The 17,829-nt window shown below is 36.4% G+C and overlaps 1 protein-coding gene across 2 annotated transcripts in view; it reads left to right on the forward strand.

Annotated features, from left to right (window-relative positions):
- Positions 1-17,829, forward strand: part of LOC126266847 (motile sperm domain-containing protein 2-like) — a 92,217-nt gene that overhangs the window by 46,128 nt on the left and 28,260 nt on the right. The window contains exons 5-7 of one of the 2 annotated variants that reach the window (XM_049971448.1): positions 2,444-2,643; positions 2,951-3,032; positions 3,105-3,217. In XM_049971448.1, the coding sequence (XP_049827405.1) occupies positions 2,444-2,643; positions 2,951-3,032; positions 3,105-3,217 (395 nt within the window). Of the gene's footprint in view, positions 1-2,443; positions 2,644-2,950; positions 3,218-17,829 lie in introns of both variants that reach the window. The other variant, XM_049971447.1, reaches the window with a different exon arrangement.

Genomic DNA, 17,829 nt, shown 5'->3' on the forward strand with positions numbered 1-17,829 from the left:
GTGAACTTTGATTGTGAGTGACATTCTACTACTGCAGTTCCACTGTGTTCGCTACTTGACACTGTCTCCATTTCCTTTATTTATTCCTGTTCATCTTCTTTGAATTTGGTTACATTGTTGTGCATTGCTTGTATGTTGCTCTTTTCTTTCTAATTTTCTTCCTTATCAAGATCTATACTAACTCGGAGTTCTCCACTTACAGCTTCAACTTGGTATTGTTTTTGTAGGTTTGCAACCGTTTCATAACTTCCAACTTGATTGATAGTTCCCAATTTTTCAAATTTGGCGCAAGTCCTTTCATTAATTAGTTCTTCCAGATCCTTTACTTTTTGCACCCCCAGTGCTTCTTTTTAAGCATGATACCCATGAATGCATTGGGTAGACTGTATATTTTCAATTCTCTAATAGTCATGTCTTCCTTTTGTTGGCCTCCACACCCTCCTGAACTTGGCCTGGTGCTGTATGTAATTTTGTGTCCCATTATCTCATCATCATCCACAAAAGTGGCTCATTATATTTGTCCCCTTGTTCTACTTTATTCTCTTGCTGTGTCTTGTTTATCCTCAACAAATTTTTCTTCTGTTTTGGCAGTATTGATAATTTGCAATTGTACTGGTTATAATCTGCAATTGGACTGGTTTAATAATCGCCCGTAATTCACACTACGTCTTCACACATTATTCCACACCCCAAAAAGTAAGATTGTTGTTGTAAAAAATTCAACTGCAGCAATTCCAAGCAAAACTACGAATTGCTTAAGATGACATTTACTGTGTTTTCTCAGATTGCTGCGGTTGTGTAGTGTGGCGTGCTCTGCAACATTGAAGGTTGCTCCCTGGCATTTCTGTAACTTCTTCTGTTGTTCAATCATTTAAATGCAATCTATTCATCCAATTCACTGTTTGTTGAACACTCCATTGTGGCCAGTTGTTTCACTGTGCTGGCTCCTACTCACCACGTAGCAGTGGGTATCCTCCTGGCTGTGGCCAGCATGCACTGCCGTCCTTCCACTATCACTTTCTTGTCAGCTCAACTGTGATGTACATTGTTACAAGACGTAAAAATAATTTTCATGTGCCACCTTGTGTAGTGTTCAGAGTGAAGTTGTGTTCTGTGGTCTTGATTGTAATTATTTATATACTTTGGTCTCGTTTGAAGTGGAGTTACATACGCTGGTCTTGATTATATTTAAGTCCCTGGACTTCTTTTGCTTTTATGTGGAAAATTGTCTACTGTACCACTAAACATTACTTCCTTCTGCATTGCTTTCCATCACTGTTATGCACACTGCAAACCACAATGTATTATGCGTAAAACACAGACCACTCTGGCAACATTGTGGCTTGAACTGTGCACAGCTTTTCAACAGACAGTGGCTGACATTTGGAGGACTGTTATCAGTGATTCAGATGTGATATATCAACTCATCTTAATTATGGTCATCTTCTTATATTGGTGTGACCACTACCACACTTTCAGCATGAAAGCCCACTGGTAAGCTTTGTGCATTGACAACATCAATAAGCTTCTTTATTTGCGTGTTATGGAACATGATGATGATTACATGGTTATTAGGTTCAGCAATTTGGTCATGTGCATCCCATTTCTCTATAATCAAGTTTTTCTCTGTTTCGTAAACTTACTTTGTTTTTCACCTTCTGTCCACCATCAATTCTACCTGTGTATTTTATGCATAATTTTCTGTAAGTTTTATGTATCGGTTAATTTTGGCCCATTCTTAACACTTTGTAATTTCCTTCTTAGCTGTTAGCTCACTGCCAATGTGAAACTTCTTACACGTTTTTTGACTACTTTTTTTCTGTTTAGATTGCTTTTTTCCTCCCTTCAAGTAGCTATTTTCTTTTGTTTTCTTTCTCGTTCTCGCTTCCCGCGCCCGGGTTCCCGGGTTCGATTCCCGGCAGGGTCAGGGATTTTCTCTGCCTCGTGATGACTGGGTGTTGTGTGATGTCCTTAGGTTAGTTAGGTTTAAGTAGTTCTAAGTTATAGGGGACTGATGACCATAATGTTAAGTCCCATAGTGCTCAGAGCCATTTGAACAATTTTTTTTCTTTCTCATACCCAAGTGAATGAAATTTTAAAAAGATCGGGAAGATGGAGATAGTAAGTAAATATGGCTATTTGGTCGAAGGCAGCATTAACATTAGTTTTTTACATTCCTATTGAATCAAATGTTCAACTATGTTACATATTCAGAAGTCTGTTATAAGCCAACTCACACAAACCTTATATATAACCATTTTCTTCACTTTGCGGTCATAAGAAAGTTCCAAATATCGGTGTAGTCATTGTTGAAATTTCCTGTGCCTTTGCAAGGAAACGTGTAAAAGTTGGATTGCGCATTCTTCTATATACCCTCTGTAACATTGTTTGTTTGTATTAGTAAGTATCAAACAACTAAAAGATAAAAAAAAATCTATTTCAGCTGCTTTTAAGATAATCAAATCTTGGCTGCCAGCAAAAGCAGTTCAAAGTATGAAAACGGTAAACAAAGCATCATTGAAGGATGTGGTTCCACAAGAATGTACCCTGAAAGCTTGGGGTGGCATAGATGATTATGAATTTGTCTTTGTACCTGAGCAAAGGTCTCAACCACATGAGAAGACAGATGAAAATAAAAAGAAGGTAAATAATTTGTGACATTTCATTTATTTGATTTTCTGTATGACTTAGTCAAATTTTTGTTAAACAAGTTCTTAAAATAACAATTATTCATAGCATAAATAAAGTAAAATGTTCCCAATAGGGAACATTGAAAGATTTGTTTCATTTGTAGTTGTATCTTCAGGTACTTTAACCCATAAATTGTTAATATAGTTCTTTGGTATTAATATGCATTTTCATACAATGTAGCCCTCATCAACACATTTTGTGTAGTAATGTGTTGCACGCAAATTGGTAGACATACTTAACATGCATTTGTTATTTTTAGGTGCATTTTGCTGATGGTTCCCCCACAAATGAAACGTTTTTAAGTGTTGGGGATACACAGCAGAGGGCAGACACTGCAATAAGTAAGTTTTTAATTTTTAATGTCAAGTATGGTGATATAGGCATCTATTTTTCATACAACTCTTTGTTTTCAGGTTCTGCCCTTGTAATATCACCAGCAGATACCATAAATTTTGCTTTTGATGGAACAGAATTGACAGGAAGTATAACTTTAATGAATACTGACGAAGGAATTATATCATATAAGGTAATGAAATTACTGTTTAAAAATAACAATCTAGAAGTTATTTTAATTGCTTCTTTAATTAAGTTCAGTGTAACCTGTAATTGCATGGACAGTATGCATTGCTAAAGATTTCTTTCCCAATGGTTTCATTGTTTAGGAGCAGTGGTTTAAGCAAATTATCTCTTACATGATTAAGTTTTGAATTTTATGTTCTGTACAAGACCTTTACAAAATATTTATCTATTTTATGGGTGGAGTGTGTGAGTGGGTGCAATGGTAACTGCAATGTGATGTTAAAATACAAATGATATTCCTGCTTCTGCATATTCTTCTTTTCAGCAACTTATTTGGTCTATGTTCTCCTCTCATCAGATAACAATGTAAGCTTATTTACTTCAAATGGATTAGGTGCTACAGCTTGTGATTTTCTTTCTTTCTTCTGTCATTTCTTATTAGAATTGAAATATGCTGACGAAAACAACAAATTAATGTGCTTTTTAGTAACCTTGGACCCAACAAAGGCAGTCTTATTACTGCACATGCTGTAACACACAAAATGTACATTAGAGAATTTTACACTGAAATAAGAGAATGTGTGTTCAAATGTCTACACAGAATAAAAATGTGAAAAGGTACTGATGGTTGTCTTGTAGTGTCATATCATATAATTTTGGATCACAATTAAATATGCGAAATAACAGTATATCAAAGGCATGCATTATCAATGACTGGGCTAATGGTAAGAGTATGAATGAAAAAATGAATAATTATGACATTACATAACCCCCTTACTAGCTACGCAATCACAGTTAGCCTGTTTCTTACAACTACTATACTGACAACAGCTTTTTATACATGGATGAATATCACTTGGCTGTCTCTTAAGACATATTTGTGCTTATTTACATTATAGTCAAAATTTCTGCCTATGAACATTTCTTATCCATTGTATTTTCCATTGTACAAATACAATATCTGATTGATTATATGTTATTATTCATCAATTTACACAAGGAAAATAAATTCAAATTTCTGTATTTATACAGTTGTTTTCACATACATGAGAGTTCATTTCATATTTTATGACTCGGGTATTTCACAAGCGACGCTGTGCACAAGTAGCTAAGTTCCCCAGCCAATATAACTGAATAGTAGATTGTGGTGTTGTGCAGCAGATCTCTCTCCTCCTCTTTTTTTTTCCTTGTGCTCTCTCTCATAGGGCAGGGTCCACTATTTTGACAATGCAGGGTTTACATGGATAACTGTTTGTATTGAACGAAACATTAAGAAACTTTGACTAATGTCATAATTTCAGTTTGAACACACTGTCCACAAACAAGATTGATCATTTAGCTTTATATACATAAATGGGTTTGTTCCCTCAGATGCACCAAGAACAGCAAGAAAATTTCTTCAGCAACTGTTTTGCCAAATTAATCTGTGTTAGTAGTTATAATACACAAAGCCCTAGCTAATTTCTCATCAATTAAAAATCTTATATTGAGCACAAGTGTCACTCAATATTTTTATGCCCTGTCACCTTCCCATAGAAAGTATCTATTAGGACATATCTATAAACTAGCCTGAATAGGAAGTCAGTATTTTAACTTACTTAATAGCCTCCTTACTGGTTGTTACACCCTCAAAGGGATTTGTTAGTTCTTTGTTCCTTTAGTGTACCATAATTCCTACTTTTGCTTATTGTTGGTCTCTGCTAATGTTTAATCTCTGTTGTGATAATGTGTAATTATCCATTATTTCTCTACTTCTCTTCTTGAAGTTTTATGGAGGACATCCTGCTGTCCCAAGTAACTTAAAATTGAATTGACTCTTGAACACTACTCCTCAGTCATTTTCTTGCATATGTAAGTGGGCTTCTTACTGATTAGGCCTAACACTTTACAATGTAGTTGGATAGGTAAAAAATTCTATTCACCAATTGATGGAAGGAGGACACACACACACACACACACACACACACACACACACACACACACACACACACACACACAGAATTGTGGCAGTCCCTATGATGAAGCAAGCTGGGATATTTTTACTTTCCCTCTTGTTTTGCCGTCTGCCTCCTTAAAATAATTTTTTTAAATTTTAACTGATTACCATTAACACACATGAATATAATTTGCATTTTCATAAAAGAGAAAGGTCAGCCCACAGTTTTAAAGAATTTAAAACCAAATCTAATTTTGTGCATAGTTTTATGTATAATTGATTTTCTAATTTATTTTGATGATTCCTATTAGTATCCTTTGTTATAGGGTGAAATCAATAATTGTTTCATAACTTAAATTCTATTGTTCACATATAAACAAATATAAATTCTGTACTAATTGTAAACATTTGGAAGACAAAATACTAGTAATCATAAAGTATCTATTTGATGACTCTCTTTGATAACATGTTAGCAAAACCAGCCTTTCATTAATTTCATGATTTAAACAAATAATTCAGCCTAACTCTTGTAGTAGAAGAAACTGTTAAAAATGGAATTTTTCAATGTATTCAGTTAATTTAATGAGTTAAGTTTTAATTGTAATTTCTGTAAATTTAACTTCAAACAATGGGTAGTTTCAGTACATATTATTGTTATGATATATAAGTGCTCGATTTTTGGTCACAAGACAGTCTGTCTGCACCCGAGTTTGACGAGAAACCTGTGTTGGTTAGATCAACAACAATGCTTCAACTTAACTGTGGAATAAGTGTTAAACAATTAGGCAGTATGTAAAATCAATGATAGTGTCTGCTCCATATGTAGCTTTCTATTCTTCAAGAACTGTGAACTTTGTGGTTAGGTTTTTAGTTAGTTAGTTAGTTAGTTAGTTAGTTATATTACTTGTTCCATGGATCATGAACACGATTCTTTCGTAATGATGTGGAACGTGTCAAAGTACAAAAGATTCATTTATCCCAAATAATCTTTGTTAGTCTTATATACAGTACAATTGTTAATACTTACTGTATTTCTTTAGCCTATGTCTAAAAATTCATCTATGGAGTAGAAGGAGTTGTCATTTAGGAATTCCCTTAACTTACTTTTGAATGCCGATTGGTTGTCTGTCAGACTTTTGATATTGTTTGGCAATTGACCAAAAATCTTTGTGGCAGTATAATTCACCCCCTATTGTGCCAATGTCAAATTCAATGAACGGTAGTGAAGGTCACCCTGTCTCCTAGTATTGTAGCTGTGGACTGTGCTATTAATTCTGAAGTGATCTGGGTTACTAACAACAAATTTCATTAGGCTGTATATATATTGTGAAGCTACTGGCAATATCCCTAATTCTTTAAATAATTGTCTACAAGATGATCTTGGATGAGCCCCAGACATTATTCTGATAACACGTTTTTGTGCAATAAATACCTTCTTTCTTAGTGATGAATTGCCCCAAAAGATGATTCCGTAAGAAAGCAACGAATGAAAAAATGCATGGTAAGCTAACTTACTGATGTGCTTGTCTCCAAAATTTGCAATGACACTAATAGCATAGGTAGCTGAGCTCAATCGTTTCAGTAGATTGTCAATGTGTGTCTTCCAGTTTAAATTCTGATCAATACAGACACCCAGAAATTTTGAACAATCTGCTTTAGCTAAAAATTTTCCCCCACACTCTATATTTATTTTCGGTGTTATGCCTTTCCCTGTACTGAACTGTATGTACAGTGTTTTTTCAAAGTTCAATGAAAGTCCATTTGCGGAAAACCACCTAATAACTCTTTGAAAAACATTATTTGCATTTTCCTCAGCTGATTCTTGCTTTTTAGGCTTGATTACAATACTTGTGTCATCTGCAAAGAGAACAAAGTTTGCATCTTCATGAATATAATTAGGCAAGTCATTAACATATATTAGATGTTCAATAGTAAACTATTGTAGCAGTATGTGGACATTTGCCTGCAAACTATTAATGGGGCTTATTGAATAGTGCACTGGCCAAATAACTGTTTGTTATTGAGGGGTTGTGTACGGTGAAATTACAGTACTGTGAAACGAAACTGTGCACTTGTCGGCTGCATTATTTACAGTAGTCAGTGTTGGAATTCACAACCCATTTTTCAGGTGGTCAAGCAGTGCAGTACGTCGACACCGAGGACAACAAACGAAGGAAATAAAGCAGGCAGAACTGCTACATCCTCAACAGTCAGTCTTTTGTCCTCACCCTGTCCAGTAAATCTCCCCTGACTGGGGTTCTAAGTGACTTTTCTGAACTGTACCCCTTTTCCTTCTGAACTGTACCCCTTTTCCTTCTGAACTGTACCCCTTTTCCTTCTGAACTGTACCCCTTTTCCTTCTGAACTGTACCCCTTTTCCTTCTGAACTGTACCCCTTTTCCTTCTGAACTGTACCCCTTTTCCTTCTGAACTGTACCCCTTTTCCTTCTGAACTGTACCCCTTTTCCTTCTGAACTGTACCCCTTTTCCTTCTGAACTGTACCCCTTTTCCTAAACCTTTCCAGTCTTTTTCCTAAACCTTTCCAGTCTTTTTCCTAAACCTTTCCAGTCTTTTTCCTAAACCTTTCCAGTCTTTTTCCTAAACCTTTCCAGTCTTTTTCCTAAACCTTTCCAGTCTTTTTCCTAAACCTTTCCAGTCTTTTTCCTAAACCTTTCCAGTCTTTTTCCTAAACCTTTCCAGTCTTTTTCCTAAACCTTTCCAGTCTTTTTCCTAAACCTTTCCAGTCTTTTTCCTAAACCTTTCCAGTCTTTTTCCTAAACCTTTCCAGTCTTTTTCCTAAACCTTTCCAGTCTTTTTCCTAAACCTTTCCAGTCTTTTTCCTAAACCTTTCCAGTCTCTTTCCTAAACCTTTCCAGTCTCTTTCCTAAACCTTTCCAGTCTCTTTCCTAAACCTTTCCAGTCTCTTTCCTAAACCTTTCCAGTCTCTTTCCTAAACCTTTCCAGTCTCTTTCCTAAACCTTTCCAGTCTCTTTCCTAAACCTTTCCAGTCTCTTTCCTAAACCTTTCCAGTCTCTTTCCTAAACCTTTCCAGTCTCTTTCCTAAACCTTTCCAGTCTCTTTCCTTCAGCCCTTGTCATTCCGTTTCAATATTTCTGCCGGAAGGAGTAGCCTCTGTCTCTGAAAACTTCGATAAGTTAAACTTTTTTGTGTGCGAATTCTTTTGCCGCCACTTGGTGGTAGACTTTCTTTATCTATCCAGTTAAATTATATTGTCAATAATTAATTATTTTCATTGATTAATGCTTTCATGACTCTCACTTATTGGTTCATTTAAGAATTTTACCATTGTTTAGGTGACATTCAAAATACTTTTGAAATCCAACCCAATTAGCATTGTACGGTTTTGGGTCCAGTAATTCTAGAGACAGTTTTTGCTGTTTTTTCCTCAGACCAATATTTCTCTTTAACTTGCCTCTCAGTCTTCTCAATTCTGGAATTCCTGCCCTTGAGGACTCCCCATTCTCCAACTTCAGCCCTCAGATTCTCTGTTGCAAATTTGATTTTCTTTTTATCATTATACATTGTTGGGAAAACATCTTATAATATTCATAAAAAAAGACTGTAGGATATATTTCCTCTTCAGGCTTCAAACATAGAAACTTACTAGATAGCTGTCTTTCATTTTCTAGACTATATTCCTCCCACCACTCAGTTGCATTTCCTACCATTCCCAACACTTCCTTCTAATTCTCCCTTGTTTCTCTCTCAAACCAGTTTTGTGGGTTCTACAATCACTATCTCCATTGTCTTTACTAGCAGTCCTTTCAGTACTTATAATATGGTTGTGATTAACCTTTCAGCACATTTAATGTGGGTGTGGTTAGCAATCTCTGCCATCCACCTAATAATTTCCTGTAACCTACTCTAAGTATGTTCTATTGTGTGTGCAAAATCTACTGGTAGTGACTGTCTGTAGTCTGATTTTGTTGGATTCGTTCTTTCTAATTCAGTAATCAAATGACTGTCACAGTTCATCTGCTTCTTTAAAGTCTCAAATTTCTATTTGTTTTCCTTAACTGAGTTACTATGTTGAAAAAACCCCCTTCCTGTAATCTTCTTTGGGCATTCACATCACTTGATACTTCCTGCACATTTGCCATGTCTTCAGTTTGGAGTACTCTTAAATATTGTTAAATTCACCTTTCAAACACGCTATTTTTAACCAATTCTTCTCCTAACAAAGCTTTAAATTGCGTAATTGATCATTAATTAATCTGATTTTAACAGTGTTTTTTCTGCTATAGACTGCAAAATAATCTTCCAGTTGTTTTTAAAGTTTTGTCACACTGTCATTTAATTCAGCAAATCTGTCTGTATGGTTTTGGTTAAAAGTTTCTCTAATTTTTTTAGTTTGACTATTTAGTTCTTGATTTAAATTGTCCATTCTAAGATTAAACACTTCATTTTGATTTGATATTAGCAGGTGTAATACTTTGTTGAAATTTCTTTTAGTTTCCTATCAGGTTTTTCATAAAATTCATTACTGGCTTTATTTAATCTTTCTTAAGTGGTCAAACTTTTTAGCGAAGAAATATCTTGATATTCTTTCAATAATAGTTTCACAGACACACTCACCAGTAGTTCCACCTCATGTTTACCCTTACAATCACCTTGTGTGTACTGGTCATCGGTGTCAGTGACTGATCTGCTTGTGTAGCAGTGATGTTGGTTGTCTCAATCGGCTACTGCAATTGGAAAACAGTGTTCACTCTAGCGAAACCAATCTTAGCTTCGTCATTGTTTGCATCCATAGTGAGAAGATACGGCTACTGTAATATCTGCACCAGTGCCAGTTGGTGATAGGCATGGATTTCTTGATCTTGAAACTTCCAACAAAATAATGTGCGAGTGGGTCAGAGATTTTTCTCAGCACCTGCTATGATTACAGTCTTCTCCAAATTACGTTGGATCATAGTATTCTTCTTATGGCTATTATGAGCTGGAGGATGTTATAAGTGAAACATTACTTTTCTTGATTTCTTGTTTCTTCTATATCAGCTTCCTTTCCCTTTTACTCTTCTGTTCGGTGACCAAATGTAATAGAATGTTTCTTCCTCGTGGACTAATTCTCGTGAGCAGATTCAATCGGTTTTGAGATAATTTGTAGTTTAGTATATAATTTTAACATCAGTTTTGATCTATTTTTATCGCTAATATGTGAAGAACAGTCTTCTTTCCATATATTAACATGAATATTTTTTGTAAAAGTTACAGATAGCTCTGTGGAGATAACTTAACTTTTTCCAACACTTTACAAGAGAACCAAGAACTATTAACAGATTTTTAATGTTAACAGGGAAACTATATATCTCGGGGATCATGGAGTTGGTCTTATCTCTCTCTTTAGCCAGCACATTAGCCAGTTAATAATATATATACACTGAAGAGCCAAAGAAACTGGTGCACCTGCCCAATATCGTGTAAGGCCCCCGTGATCACGTAGAAGGGCTGTAACAGGACATGGTATGGATTTGACTAATGCCTGAAGTAGTGCTGGAGGGAACTGACCCCATGAGTTTTGCAGGGCTGTCCATAAATCCATTAGAGTACGAGGGGGTGGAGGTCTCTTGTGAACAGCACATGGCAAGGCATCCCAGATACACTCAATTATATTAATGTCTGGGAAGTTTGGTGGCCAGCGGAAGCGTTTAAGCTCAGAAAAGTGTTTCTGGAGCCACTCTGTAGCAATTCTGCAAGTGTGGGGTGTTGCATTGTCTTGCTAGAATTGCCCATGTCCGTTGGAATGCACAATGGGCATGAAAGTGATCAGACAAGATGCTTACGTATGCGTCACCTGTCAATCGTATCTAGACGTATCAGGAGTCCCATGTCACTCCCAACTGCACATGCCCTACCCCATTACAGAGCCTCCACCAGCTTGAACAGTCCCCTTCTGACATGCAGGATCCATGGATTCATGAGGTTGTCTCCATACCCGTACACATCCGTCCACTCAATACAATTTGAGACAAGACTCATCTGATCAGGCAACATGTTTCCAGTCATCAACAGTTCAATCTCAGTGTTGACAAGCCCCAGGCGAGGCTTAAAGCTTTGTGTTGTGGAGTCATCAAGGTTACACAAGGGGGCCTTGGACTCTGAAAGCCCATATTGATGATATTTCGTTGAATGGTTCGCATGCTTACACTTGTTGATAGCCCAGCATTGAAATCTGCAGCTATTTGTGGAAGGGTTGCACTTCTATCACATTGAACGATTCTCTTCATTCGTCATTGGTCCCATTCTTACAGGACCTTTTTCCAGCTGCAGCGATGTTGAAGATTTTATGTTTTACTGGATTCCTGATATTCATGGTACACTCATGAAATGGTCATATGGGAAAATCACCACTTCATCACTACCTCAGAGATGCTGTGTCCCATCGCTCGTGGGCTGACTATAACACCACATTCAAACTCACTTAAATCTTGATAACCTGCCATTGTAGCAGCAGTAACTGATCTAACAACTTTGCCAGTCACTTGTTGTCTTATATAGGTGTTGCCAACCACAGTGCCATATTCTGCCTGCTTACAGATCTCTGTATTTGAATACACATGCCTATATCAGTTTCTTTGGCGGTTCAGCAAAAAGAAGTTGAAATGTTTGGTAGGCTTGTGCAGTTTTTAGATGTCACAGCCTTTTACAAGGGCCTGAAAACTGTTGCTGCAGACAGCCAGAAAGTGACAGAGAACAAACTGTCAACAGTCTTCATTCCCACTGCTCCACTTCACAGCTCACCCAAACTGAAATAAAAAGTTCTAACTCTCTAAGAATAATGAAAATGATTCAGGAACCAGGATGACAAGTAAGTCTGTCATTTAATGAAATTTATTATCAGTGTTCACATACACAAGAAATTGATTTGTCAAATTATCAATCTTTTCTATCATACCCAGCACTCACAGTTCAAAGATAAATGCTGCTCTTTCTTCCCATTTACAAAAAACTTAATTATTTGCCTTAAAAGTGGAGAACAATCTTGGACATCTGCCACACAGTTTTTTATAATATAGTGGGCGACATATGAAACAGAACTGGGAGAATAAAACACTGGCTTTGCATAAAAATTCATAATCCAAGCTGGGTTGGGTTGGACTGGACTGTATGTGCCATGGATCCTCAACTTCTTTTTTTAATGATTTCTTGAAGCCCTTCAGCTGCTATTTTCTTTATTTCCTGTTCAGTTGTACAATTCGGCTTTAGGCTATTTTGAAGATTTTTATGGATGGTTTTTTGGTAACAGATCGTCATATATGTTTTTGCTCCTATGACATCATTTTATGCTTATAAATTAGTTTGAGGTGTTCGCACTATTTTAGGAACATGTTGAAAATTATAGACTCACTTAGTCTGTTCTAGCACATCTCGCACCAATGCATGCTGCAAAAAATGTGGCATTCAGGCTTTTAACAGGTGATTACATTAATGTGGTTGGATAGTGCAGAAAGAACAAAAAAACTTCAGAAAGTGTACAAACTCACATGGCCTTACTCCAATAAAAGAAACACACGAATACACAGACAGACTCACAGACATGATCAGAAAATATTGATTTACATTCTGTGGACACGTATATAGAATAAACAACAGATGACTCACAAAGAAGTTTTGATGTAGTAAACAGCAATACTCTCACGAACACCCAGTGACCTTATCTGATATGGCATGAAGTGAAAGTATAGACTTAAATAACTTTCATTTTAATAGTAATGGCATCTTTAAAGTTAGGAACCATTCTGTAATTTTCTCCTAATTCCAAACTTCAGACAACATTCTTGTTCACAAGCAATTCTGCTTCTTCTGGTTTTGTTGAAGTTCACTGCAAAATTAAAAATATTTTCATAATTTAAAATGTTATCTTTATTATGTTGTAGCACATTTGAGCTAAAAACATGCCAGTTGCCTTTTTAAATTCTTCTTTGTTTTCTTCTACATGGTGCGGCACTTAAATCTGGACAAATTTCAGTTTGAATTTCCTGTCATATCGTAGTTCCACCAAAGGTTGCAATTGGCGTTCTTGAAACCCATAGGCATCTAGTAAACAGAGAATCAAAATGACTTTGATGTTATGGACAAGTGCGGGGTACAACCAAAGAGCAGCGATTATCAAAAGACTTTGCACTGAGCATTTGTGCAATGAAATTGTTAGATTCTTTGGGTACCTGAGATCTACTGGGGAAGATTCTGATAATCTAGCGAGGAAACCTCATTTGAGGAAATGCGTGTCACGAACTGTGGCAGTTGTTGAAAAGTCTCAGGTGCTGATCTTGGAGGGCCTGTGGTAATTGCTGAGGAAATTGGCATCATTATTGAATGTCAGCGAGCAAACAATGCATCGGATGGCAGAGGAGGACCTCACACGAGCTGTTTAGTCGGAAACTGGCTCTCGGATAATATTGAAATGTTCTAGTCAAAGGAATTCTTGCCCCGAATATCTTGTACTTGAACCCCCTCGACTACCATGTTTGGGGCCTACTCGAAAGAGTTACCGATAAAACGAGGCACCCTCAAGTCATATTCCACACACCACTATCAAAGCAACATTTGCGAATACGGACAGTGCTGTTTTAAAGAGTGTGTGCGATCGCTTCAGGAAAAGATTGGAGGCAGTCATTGCAGCAGAAGGTGTTACATTGATTAATGTTAATCTTGAAAGATACCACCACTTATATGTAAAAGAATTTTCATTTATATTTTGTTTTAATAACAGGGTGTATACGACCTGGGACAACTGGGAAATCCGGGAAAAACCCGGGAATTTTTTCATCTGGGAGAAAACCGGGAAAAACCTGGGAATTTTTCGGAATTCCGGGATTTTTCATTGTTTTAGCTTTCAGTTAAATTTTTGTAATTTTGACTCGTAAGAATTGATTCTCTAGCAAAGAATGTTACTGTATCCTGCTACCGGAAAATGATACTGCAGCAATAAAATATAAATGAAAGGGACAAAAATAAAACTTTATTGTCAAAGAAAATGCACCATTTACAACAAAACACCGTGCACGCACAAGTGTCTGCAAGCAGCAAAAATATAAACTGTTTTCTATGAGCGTTCTCCAGCTTCCCGCTACTTAAAGTGTGGCTGTTAGCTGTATCGGCAGTAGCAGAAAGCAGCCAGATGAAAACGAGAAAATTTTTTCTCGCGTGCCCTAGCTGCCAGATTCGCTCATGCACAGAGTTTTCTGTGTTGTAGTGGGAGGCGGTTAGTCCCCACCTGACCCCTGTTTGAGTTTCATTATTTCGCTATTTCCTTTTTGTTTACGTCTCCCATGTCAAATGAAAACAAAACGAATTTCTGCGGCCTGGTGGTATCAAGTGAATTATAACACAATCACATAATTACGGAGGGCAAAAATATATTATTAGTTTCAGTTTTCTGATTTTATTTTATTCCCAAATTATTAGCAGTCAAGCATTAATCGCCTTGCAGAACAATGAAGTTATGTCAGTCTGACAAAGAAATTTGGCTTTATTAATCTTTCTGTTGAAGCAGTTAATTTATTGGAAACAATGGTGTTTTGTTCCACAGTATTGGCTAGTTCCAATTGTTCGCTTAATTTCAAGTGCACGTTTTCATCTTCTTGCCACATTAAAGAACCAAATATGAGATAGTACAGTACTGGTAATCCAAGAAAATTTACTTCCCAAAAACCTCACTGAAAAGCTTCATATCAGATGGGACCTACTTCATTGTGAATCCGGAAAAAACCAATGTGCACTTCAAGCCGAATTATGGATTTTAATGTGGTTTACGAAATTCCAGTGCTTTTGGAGTATCCTCTGATGTCCTGTTTCTTTTATGGCGTAATGTAAGCTCTCTTAGTGCTTTACACGTACGAACATGCGGACTTCCTACACCTCTGCAGCTGCGCACGGGCAATAATGCCTGTTTTCTGGAGCTCTCTGGAAACTGCTAAATCGAATCTATTTCTAACAGTCTCGAGATGGTATTGCGAACGGTGGTTCGAAAAGTGTTATTTTCAAACTAAATTTCTTTTTAGGCAAGATGAGTTATGTGTGAGAAAGTGGGATGAATTTCTTGAATTGCAGAGCGTTTAAAACTGAACACTTTGAGGAGCAGTCACAAGAATTTCAAGCCCAGAAGACCAGACATTTATGTCATTATTTTAAATTTACTGGCACATCTTAAAGTATAACATACACAATATAGATCAACATTACATGTGAAAGCTTAGCTTTTCTTGTTGCTGTACTATGTATATTAATGTAAACCATTAACTTTTCCTCTGTATGTGTTCACGCTACGTAACAGTGATCTTGCTATTGGCTGATTGCATCACATGTCCTATGCTCTGAATATCTGCTGCCTTTGGCTGGTGAGATCACATTGCATGAGATGTGATTGACTTACAATAGGACATGGCAATCTCGATTTCTACGTTCGGGAAACTAACGTCTTGTGTTTGATGCATTCCGAATTTATACTTTCCTAATACGAAAATATGCAGCGTATATGTAGCTGCACATCAAAGGTCTTTCCAAAACTTCTGTCCCCTCTTCCCCCCCCCCCCCCCCCCCCCCCATCAAAAGTCTCTCCAAATCTTCTCTCCTCCGTTTCTTTTTTTCTGGGAATTGCATAAAACGTTAACCATTTAAAGTAGTGATAAGTTTTACAGTTCCAAAGGAAAAATCTACAGAAAACCTAATTAACGTAGCACGGAAAAAGTGGATTTTCACCCGGGAAAAAGTATATTTTTTAAACGGGATATCCAGGAAAAATCCGGGAATAATACGGGAGTTTTGTTTCCTTGTCCACGTATACACCCTGAATAAATTTGCTTTTTTAGAAAAGAGTTTCATTTGTCTGTATTTAAGCACCAACCTTGTAGGGCATCATCACTTTCCAATAAGTGACAGCTGCTGATACACATGCAGTGTTTGGAACCCCACAACAAATGATACAAAATGTAGTAGTTAAGGCCCTGGACTTAAATTTGAGGGGGGGGGGGGGCTTCAAATTATTGTTTACCATACAGATTTAGCTTTTGTTGTTTCTGTAAATTTCTGAGGGTGAATACTTGGGGTTTGGGGTGGAAAAAGACACAGCTAATTTCCTTTAACTTTTCCAACCTCTTTGTAATGATCTCATTGTCAGTGGGATCTTAAAGATTCCTAATTTTTGTTATTACGGTTCTGTGCCTCAATCAGTGAAACAGATCTATTGATCTGAGAGAATTAAAATTTCCTTGAGACAAAAAAGCCTCAATTTCACCTTACAGGATCACTTTGTTGTCTGTCTGTCCAACTGTTAAAAATCATTTTCCTTAGCAATGGGTAGCTATGTCAAGTTGAAATTTGTGTCCCATACTGAGGTCTATGGTTTTTTGGTAGTTTAACAAATTGAAGCTTGTTAAGCCATGATGGCCATTTGTTGTATATTTTGATATTCTCAAACTCGTTCATCAAAACCTAAAGGGCACTTCAATTGAACTAAAATCATGAAATTTGCCAAGAAGCAAGGTTTCATGGTACAAGTAATGGGAAAAATCTGAAAGGAGTTAATACGTAATTACATCACATGAAAAAAAATTCCTTTATCATTTGTTGTCAGATGTCAAACTCGAAATCCAAACAATCAGTACTTCGGCATTTAAGTTTACTAGGTTGCAGTGGTGAAAGTCAAACATCAGGCAAGGAATGTCTTTATTGCTGATATGACGCATTTCATAATTTATCTGCCATGGATATCTAGGAGCAATTAGTGCACCTACATATGATGTTTAAAGTTGTATGTGAAATGCCATAAACATGTCAAATGAGCAATAAATTTGTTCCTTGCTTGATGTTTGACTTCTACCACTGAGACCCAGTCAACCTGACTGGAGAAATAGTGATTGTAATAATCATAATGATATTTATATGGCTTCTGGAACAGACAAATGCAAGAAAAATAGCATAGTCCAGGGAAAATACACTAAACAAGAAGATTACATATTGGATAACCACAGTGACTGCATAGAACCGATGGAAAAAACAGATTCCTATAAATATCTAGGATACAGACAAAAAAATAGGAATAGATAATACAAATATTAAAGAAGAACTAAAAGAAAAACATAGACAAAGACTAACAAAAATACTGAAAACAGAATTGACAGCAAGAAACAAGACAAAAGTTATAAATACTTAAGCTATACCAATATTTACCTACTCATTTGGAGTAGTGAAATGGAGTAACACAGACCTAGAAGCACTCAATACACTTACACGATCACAATGCCACAAATATAGAATACTTCACATACATTTAGCAACAGAAAGATTCACATTAAGCAAAAAGGAAGGAGGAAGGAGATTTATCAACATAAAAAACCTACATTATGGACAGGTAGACAATTTAAGAAAAGTCTTTCTAGAATGAGCAGAAACTAGCAAAATACACAAAGCAATCACTCATATAAATACATCGGTTACACCACTGCAATTTTATAACCACTTCTACAACCCTTTAGATCACATAACATCAACAGATACGAAGAAAGTAAATTGGAAAAAGAAAACACTACATGGCAAGCACCCGTATCATCTAACACAGCCACACATCGATCAAGACGCATCCAACACATGGCTAAGAAAAGGCAATATATACAGTGAGACGAAAGGATTAATGATTGCAATACAGGATCAAACAATAAAC

The sequence above is a fragment of the Schistocerca gregaria genome, chromosome 4 (genome assembly GCF_023897955.1).
Source record: "Schistocerca gregaria isolate iqSchGreg1 chromosome 4, iqSchGreg1.2, whole genome shotgun sequence".
Lineage (NCBI taxonomy): Eukaryota > Metazoa > Arthropoda > Insecta > Orthoptera > Acrididae > Schistocerca > Schistocerca gregaria.